At 42.1% G+C, this 9,013-nt stretch overlaps 1 protein-coding gene across 1 annotated transcript in view; it reads left to right on the forward strand.

The window, feature by feature from the left end:
• The first annotated feature begins 8,358 nt into the window (after nucleotides 1-8,358).
• Nucleotides 8,359-9,013, forward strand: part of WHSC1L1 (Wolf-Hirschhorn syndrome candidate 1-like 1) — a 34,203-nt gene continuing 33,548 nt past the window's right edge. The window contains exon 1 of the mRNA XM_009881512.1: nucleotides 8,359-9,011. Coding sequence (XP_009879814.1) covers nucleotides 8,397-9,011 — 615 coding nt within the window. The 5' untranslated portion in view covers nucleotides 8,359-8,396. The remainder of the gene's footprint in view (nucleotides 9,012-9,013) is intronic.

The raw sequence follows: 9,013 nt of genomic DNA on the forward strand, positions 1-9,013 counted from the left end.
CCACCCGGCTGGGTCTTGGGCAAGCGGCGGCCCCCGCGCACCCTCATTCCCCGTTCCGGCAGGTGACTGGGGCGAGCGCACCGGGGTTCAGGGGGAACCGGTCTCGGCGGGCCCCAGATCTTCTGGTGGGGAGAACTTGGGGTGGGAGCCTGCACCGCGCTCTTCTGACAGGGTGCAGGGCCATCTTCGTGACAGAACCGCGTACTTGTCAACTGCTGCTCAGATAGAAAGGGTTTCACTGCGTGCTCTAAGGAACTGCATATAAGTGAAAGATTTGTTGCCTCTTGGATTTATATTTTTTTTTCGGTGCTGTTGCATTGTACTCTACTTTGTTCTGTGTCTTACTCTGCTTTCTTTTGACTGTCAGTACACTCGGCAATTTTAATACAGGTTTAAGATTTTCAATTTGTTGTTAAAAAAAAAAAATCTTAACGGTAACATAGTTATATATATCAGCCAGCACAAAAGACAATGTAAAGTAGCCTGTAATCATAGTTGAAGAAAAAATTGTAGCCTGTTTTATGACTGTTTAGGTCTTCCAATGGCTTATTATAGAGATGCACAGAGAATGTTTTGGCAGCTAGATTTAAAAAAAAAAAAATAAAAATTATTGAACTGCTTGAAAAGATTTTGCTCCAAAAAGTGAGCCTGTGCTTTATGAGAGTGAGAGTAAGAGTAGAGGGAGATGATCAAAGACTGTACATTTTGTTTTAATACAACCATATTTTGCATTTTTCAGTTTGGCAAGTTTGCCTGAGTTTGAAGTGATTCACATGAGATACATTGCAGTTATTACACTGGTTTTGATATGTGAAAGCATGTCATGACTCTTATGGTATTTGGTATTGCCAAAGATCTGACTTCTGGTTTTATGTGAATATCAATCCATGACTCCCTAGAGAACAAAAGATTTTCCTCCACATTTCCTATTTGAATCCTGAGGCTCTAAAAACAAATGAGTAGTCTAAGCTCATTTTCAAGACAAACCCCTTTTCTCTTTTTTTTTTTTTCCTTTTTAATGCATAGCATTTTCTTCAATTCTGCCCGAGTTATTTCTTTATATGTCACCATGGGAAACTTGTTAAGAGTGGCCTTATCAAAACCATATTACACACGTGACTATTTCTTCTGGCATTTAAAAAAAACCCCAACAAACCAAATCACCTTTAAAAAGGTATACAGGGAAGTAGTCAGCCTTACAGCATGCTTTAAAGTTTGTCAAGAGGCCTCTGATTCACCGTCAGTGTCTGCCAGAAGAGACTGCTCAGTCCAGCTGAAGTCGGTAGAAATCCACAGGCTACAGTTTTTCTGGTAATGAAGCTACGTGCTGTTGAAAAACTTGGCATTGTCTTAATGTATGTAAATAAAACTTTCCATGCATGACTTCTTAAGGACGTCCTGAACAAAATGGGACAAAGCAGGCTGCAAATACTGAATGCAGGAATCAATAAGTATAATTCTTTTATTTCTGTCTGCAGTTCTTGTAATTTGAACACCGCAGGGTGCTGTTACAGTTGATAAAGGCAGCCCTCCAGGTGATTTTTGACATGACTGTAGAAGTAGTGTGGGTATATTGAGGTCTGGTGAGGAGTTTGGTGGCAGGTGTGTATGTTGAACTTCAGCAAAAGCCAAGTTCTGTGTTTCTTGTGGTTCCAGCTCGGCAGTATTTAGGTTTTGAGAAGAGGAATGGAAATATGACAGAAGTAGATTGCATCACTTAAAAACCCCAACTGACTTAGCCTGTTCCAGCCAAGCAGCTGTCTGTTTGTAAAACATGTATAGCAGTGAACATCTATTGACAATCATTGCTGCGTGGCTTAGACCCTTGAGATGACCAGTACCAGCACAGGTTAGATAGAGGCGTACACTGGAATGAAAGAGCACAGAAAATGGCAGTACGTGTGGTGACTCAGGTAATGAAGGGGTGGTAGGATATGAACAGATCTTTGAATCTCTCTGATTTAGGTCTATGTGGCCAGGAGCTGGGTTGTCTTTTGTGCATAAAGATAGCCCAGAACTTCTGCTTTCAAGATTGTTGATAGAAAGCCCAGCTCAGGGTGACGAGGCAGTGACACCATTCAATGAACACCTAAGACTGACTCAAATTACTGCTTTTTCAACTCGGTCAGCGAACCGGTAGGACGGTTTCTGTTCTCGCAGCAGATACTTTCCATTTGTGTAAAATGCCTTGCCTCTAACAAGTGCTAACCCAACTGCTTTAGGCAGGGCCATCCGCGTGGTGGTTGTCAACAGAAAAGGGTAAAATAAATTCAGAAAGGTTTTGTGGAAACTCAGTTCAAAATAAGTGCATGCTACACTTTTGATCAGTAGATGTTGTGTCAGCTCATCACTGTGTGGTAGCCAGCCTCAGATTAACAGGAATCTGTGCTGGTCCCAGCAGGGCTCGTCAGCTGGTAGCAGTGGGCAGAAGGTGCACAGAACCCCGTTGGGTCTTGGTCGTTCGGGGAAAGCGCCATCGTTTTGCACTGGCTCCTGGCTGCCTCTGGGTAGGTGCGGCCGGTTTCTCCGAGTTCTGCATCCAGCAGGCTTTGGAGACAGTCCTCCCTCCTCGTGCTGGGGAGTTTTTACCTTGGGCTGCTGTTTGGTGGTGAATAGTGGTGGGTGCTTCTGACATTTAGGAAACTTCTCTTACGCACTGTGTAGTTCCCGTATCTGTTCTCACTTTTTTGAGCTCTTCCTGATTGAGCAATGATACAGTGAATAGTTGCATGTTTGTGTATTTAATAGGTGAGTCCTACCCTGTTGCTGTATTTTGTGCAACCCTACAAAACTCCCTCTTCAGGAGGAAGAAAAGCTTTCATCAATAATAAATGGGATCAGCATTGTTCACAGTTGTTTGATAATCTGAGAGGTCAGTTATTACTTAGTCTACTGCAGCATGAAAGCAGTACTTGAGAACTTCATAAGTATCTTGTTTTCTGAGAGTGAAGTTGCAAAATACCCATGATAAAAAGGGCTTTAGATAAGTGCAATTGTTAGTGCAAAAAGCGAACCCAGGGGATTCATAATCTCCTTGAAACTTTCCCATGACTGAGCATTCACTGTTGAAGGTGTAACTGATTTTCTTGAGTTTCGCTCAGTCAAGCTAAGAAGCTCAGGACGGGAAGTGAAACAAACTTAATGTTAATGTAAGAAAGAGCACTGTAAGAGTTCTACTGAGTTGGTGTACCTTATCTTTGACTGCTTATATTTTTTATTTCATTTACTTCTGTGACTCTTCCATGGGCAACATGAAAATATTTGCTCAAACAGTGTCCATGTGTAGAGCCTCAGTGTCTGTAAGCAGTCCTGTTTTCCTGCTGGGTCAGGAGATGCCACAGCCCCGGGAAAGGACAGGTACAGAATGCTGGCTTCCCGGTTTAGAGATCAAATGCTTTTTGTCTCCTTAGGAAATTCAGTTGCCGCTTTGAAGGTATCATTGATTTCAAGTTGTTTTCCAACTGCTATAAATTATCCATTTCCTATAAGCCTTGAAATAATAAATTGTTTCTTTACCCATTGGTTGAGTTCCAATGTCATATCAGTGCAGTATCTGTTATGGGTTATATTTGGAAGCTAAATTCTACAGCTTGCAGGAGGCTGATACTGTAACTTAATGGAGTAATCGCTGTTGTAGTGAGAAGAATATATTCTGAAATAGTTTCCTGCAAGATCAACACGTATCACTGAAAATCACATTCACTTGTGGTTTTAGGCAGTGTTCCTCTGCTGAGGAAGGATCAGTAAGAGTCTTGAGCCTGTTGATATTTCAACGACAATGGGGTATTCTTTGCGTTAGAGCTTGGGAGTGACTTTTACAAAGTAATTCTTCCTTAGATTTGCATGTTGAGATTCCTGTATGTTCAGGATTCATCGTTTTGTTCTATTATTTTGGTAGCTCCAGGGGTTGTCTTTTCACTGTAACGCAGCCCAGATGCCGCTTCACTGGCTAGCAACTGGGAAATGAACAAACTGGTGCAGAGTTTTGGAAAGGAAGAAGGTTGGGAAAGTCTGGGTGTATTAACTGCAATGACAGCGAAAGACTCGGAAGGAAGACGCTCTCGATGATGTCAGCTTTGGGGGAGGAGAACAACTTCTTGTGTTTTCAGTCTGTGGAGAGTAGCAGTTCAGTGAAGCAATAATCCTTGCTTCTGCAGCCTGTATAGGTAGATAATGAGGCCAGTGCACAAATTGCCCCAACTATGAAGCACAGGCTAGTGTCAAGGTCCATTTTACACAGGTGAGCTCCAGGAAGGAATTACTTTAAAAAAGTCAAAACTATTTTCTTTCACTGGTAACTCCTAAATCAAATGCTTTGGAGTTCACTAATCCACAATTTTTGTCATGTAACAAAATGAAGTACAGTGATGACTCTTCAGTTAGTGCCTATGGAAGCGAGTGCATTGACAGCTTTAGGAACTGTCACAGCTGGGGACTGGCTGCTGTGAAGAGTGACACAGCGTGGGCGGGCTTTGACCTGGAGGGCTCTATGTGGAGGAGATAAGAGGGACCAGACACTGTCATGCAGCTTTTGAATTCTGTTAATACTGTGTCTGGATCTCATTAATACCGCTTTGGTGGCATAGTTGTACCAGGGTATCAGCAGAGAACTTCTGCTTCTCAACACTAGCAAAACTGTATTTTTGCTGCTATACCTTATTTCAGCCCTTCTGAGAAAAATAAGCTGTCCTGGTAAGAGCATTCTTTGTCTGTGCGCGGGTAAAGACTTTTGCTGGCTGCGTTGATTGAGTATTGCATCTCGCTGTAGACCCAGACGGACGTGACCGTGACGAGAAGTCTGTTGTGTTGTCATGGCTTAGTGCTCCTGCCTTGTGACAGGGAGTTCTTCCCATTAGGAGCAGTGCTGAGGCTCATAAACAGCCTTTGCTAAATCACTCCACAGTCTGTAGATCATCAACTTTTGAATAATGTTTATAGATGGGATTAGTCTGGGTGAATATGAATAGCCTAATACAGTACATTGTAATCAGCCAGATACATGCATGTAACATCCCAGAGAACAGATAAAGTTTGGTGTCCTAGTGAAATGCTGCACAAAATAGTTTGGTTTTTATCCCAACTTTTTAAAGTGTGCAATCTCTTTAAAGGAAAGACTGAAAGTTGCCAGTGTAATAGAAAAAGATCTGTTCTTATTTCAAAGACTTGGGGTAGGGTAGTGCTTTTTAGGGCAGAAACCTTGTTCTTAGGCTGTTGCACAATTTCAGTGCTTCTCAAACTGAAATGTTTGACTGTGGCTTGTATGAACAGCTTTTGAGTGTCCTGTACGCAACCTCACCTGATGTTGTGGCTCAATTTTAGAGAAGTCTTTAAGGAGGACTTAAGTGAATTAACATACCAGCTTGGCAATGGATGAGAATTTCTGTAAGGTTGTCCACAGTGACATGCCATTAAGCTGCTGCCGCAGGAATGAACTGGATGACCAAATCGTGTAACCCACAGGTCACAGTAGTAGAAGAGAGGTGGTTTTTTTTCCTCCCTGATGCAACAGTTGAGGAACAAGTTCTCAGTCTATACTTGGTGAGTTGTATGACTAGAAGATGGTTATACAGATGTACAGTTTTAAGGCAGTATTGTGAATGTAAATATCTGTTGCCGATTTGAAAAGGAGGGTTCGTGGAGTGGGATTCTGAAGGTGGTGTTGTAGGAGTGGCAGTGAGGTTTTTCTTCCTCTTGCACCATCAGGCATTTGCTTGTTAGAGGAGCTGTACTGTCTAGCGAAATGAGAAGTCTGCGTTGGTATTGGACCTAGTAAGTAAGGCCAGAGAACCTGCACCTGGGTCTTTTAAATGAATTATTGTCTTTTCCCTCACAAAAAAGAAATGAAAAGCATTAAAATTGTTTTATTACATCAGATTAGCATCCTCCAGCAGGACCCAAAACTTACAAAGTTTCCACTCTTAGCAGACTCATTGCTTATAAGCAAGGCATAAAACATAAAGCATAACTATTCAAATGCCATGTGACATTAGCAAAGTTATATTCTTAACAAAGTACAGAATGCTGTATAGTTTTTTTGTTTTATAGTTTCGCTTTCTGCAAGTAAATTTTTTGTTTTTTATGTTTCTGGTGTGGCCACACCAAAGTTTGTGTCCTGGTGTGATACGCTTTAACAGATCCCTTATATAACATTTAACAGATCCCTATTTAACATAGACTTTAAGAGATCCCTTATTGATTTTTTTGGTGCTTAGTTCTACTAAACTAAATGGGTCATCTTCTTTCAGAGCATTTGGGTAAAAGAAAGTGATTTAATTACTACTAAAAGAAAACAGCAACAATATAAAACTGGGAAGTTGAGAGTAATTCTAAAACTTCTCAAACTATTTCTGCTTTGACTCTGTCCATCCAGCAATGGATGTGCCAGGGTGACTGAAGCGCTGTTGCAGCTTCTCAAGAAGAGGTTGGGTTTTTTTAAGTATTCAGAAGATTGTACCTGGTTTTGGTAACAAATAACAGCAGCCGAGGGTGCCGTTTCTTACCAGTGTGAGAAATCTGTTTGCTCTTCAGTTTGGCAGATGTAAAGTAACAATTAATTGGTAAATAGTACAAACAGTCCCTCTTCTTCCTAGAATGGGTGGTGGTTTGGTGGTTTTGACCTCGACAGGCAATCCTGCTTGCTCGGGTGCTGTCCCTCAGATATGCTGCCACCTCGACAGTAACAGTTTTGTGTTGGTTTTGTGGCTGATGTGCAGAGAGCTGCTGGAGAGATGGTTTTACAGCCACAAGATTTAAAAGTTAATGCGATTAGCGATTAGTTACTGCGATTTTGCTGCATAGCATTGTGCTATTAAGTTGTTTCCCGTAAGTCGCTTAATTACAGTGACAAACGTGCCCCTAGTTATTGCACAGGGCAGTAAAGGGGAATACAAACATCAGTATAATCTGAGTATGAAGTCCACAAAACAGAGAGCAGAATTCTGGTCAAGTCCTTACCTGTTACTTTTATAACTTCAATTTATTTTTACAGTCTCAGAAGAGGGAAGTGTTCTTAGTGTTTTGAAAACTATTAGATAAGGTATTGAGATGCATTGCATTGGGAGGGTGAGAATTTAATGTGGGCAGGGTTACGTGTAAGATTCGTATTATGAGAAGTATCTGTGGGACGTGTTAATGTCATTTCAAACCCTGACCAAAAGGGCACAGTAACCCTCCTTTATGCCTACACAGAGAGAGAATAAATAATACCAAGCTATGTTTACTTTGGAAGGGCTAAATTGACATTGCTTTGAAGCAAACTTGTATGTCTTACCTGAAGTTTAGGTCACTGTATATTTCTTCTTGTTAGAACACTGAGATTATTTAAGTGAATGCAAAAGCCTTCTCTGAGCCAGCAGTTGAGTTTTGGTAATATAATTTTGGTTTAGTCTGATATTGGTGTTTTAATATGCAATGGAAAATTGAAAGTGTGTGTGATGGTGTTCTTTGCTGTAATCTGATTCTGTGAATAACCTCAGGTTTTGGAGATCTTTCGATGCTGAGGCTGTTTTTCTCTCCCTGAGAACCATGTGGTGTTTAAGGCCTAATTGTTTAATATAAGGGGGGAGGGTGCGGAGTGAGGAGAATAACCCTCCTCGCTTAGCTGCTGAGAGCCAAGCGGTGCAAACTATTCTGCTTTTTGGTGAGAGGAGAGGTTGGGAAAGCCCAGCTGAGACTGTCCTGAACTGTACTATCTGAACTGGTTTTCCCAGCAGCTGAGGTGGAATGACCTATTCCCTTGAAGTGTGCCGTGGTTCGGAATAGCCCATGGCTTAGGTCTCCTGCCGGCCTAAGGGCTGCTTATCTGTCTTGAATTTTAGCAAGGCGGCGGCGAGGAAGAGAAGAGGTTTCTCTCTTGTTTGAATAGTCTCTCTGTGGTTTTTCTGGCTTGTTCGGTTTGCAGTGACTATGGTGTCAAGAGAACTTGATATCTTCTGTATGCTTGAGAGTCAAAGTCTTGCTGTCTTACTGCTTTGTGTTACCATAACGCTTCCAAGCACCAGACTAGGAGGGCTGTAGAGAGGGTTTGGAATTTTAGCACCATTGTTCTGACTTGGTAACACTTGGGCTCATAGTTTTTAAGCACTTGTAGGCGCATATAACATTTATTTAAATGGCTTGGAAAAGAAGAAAGTGGTCATGTAAAAAGGCTGTTCTGCAGAAATGTGTAAAGAGCTCTTTTTGAAAGATTCAGTAATACCAATCCTCCCTAAATCCATGAGAGAGCGGCTACTGAATGGAGAGGGGGAAGTTGGTCTTCAGCTCTCTTCCCCCCCACCCCCCCAACAGTTCACTTTGCTTAGTTATTCTCTTTTGGTTTACACTGACTTCTTATTTCCCTTTCCCCGCCTTTAGGCCCTATGAGAAAAAGGGAAAGCTAAGGATGCTGGAGCAGAACAATGGATTTCTCTTTCTCTTTCATGCAAGGGATCATGGGAAACACAATTCAGCAACCACCTCAACTCATTGACTCAGCCAACATCCGCCAAGAGGATGCCTTTGATGCCAGCAGTGACATTGCTGAAGATGGTGGACAAACGCCATACGAAACTGCCCTGCAGCAAGGCTTCCAGTACCCTACGCCCACGGCGGAGGACCTTCCACCCATCACTAATGGCTACCCACCAACAATCAATATGTACGAACCTCAAGCCAAATACCAGACGTACAGTCAATATCCCAATGGTTCAGCCAATGGTTTTGGTACAGTCAGAAACTTTAGTCCCCCGGAGTATTACCAAATGGAAAACTCTAACGCAAGACCGCACGAAGTTCTGGAAAAACCTTCCCCTCCACAGCCACCACCTCCACCACCACCTTCAGTTTCACAAACGGTGATTCCAAAGAAGACTGGCTCACCAGAGATCAAATTAAAAATAACCAAAACTATCCAGAACGGCAGGGAATTGTTTGAGTCCTCTCTGTGTGGGGACCTTTTAAATGAAGTACAAGCGAGTGAGTATGCTAAGGCGAAACATGAAGGGAGAAAAGAGAAAAGGAAAAAAAGTAGCAAGGA

This window comes from Charadrius vociferus, unplaced genomic scaffold (genome assembly GCF_000708025.1).
Source record: "Charadrius vociferus isolate BGI_N301 unplaced genomic scaffold, ASM70802v2 scaffold2823, whole genome shotgun sequence".
Lineage (NCBI taxonomy): Eukaryota > Metazoa > Chordata > Aves > Charadriiformes > Charadriidae > Charadrius > Charadrius vociferus.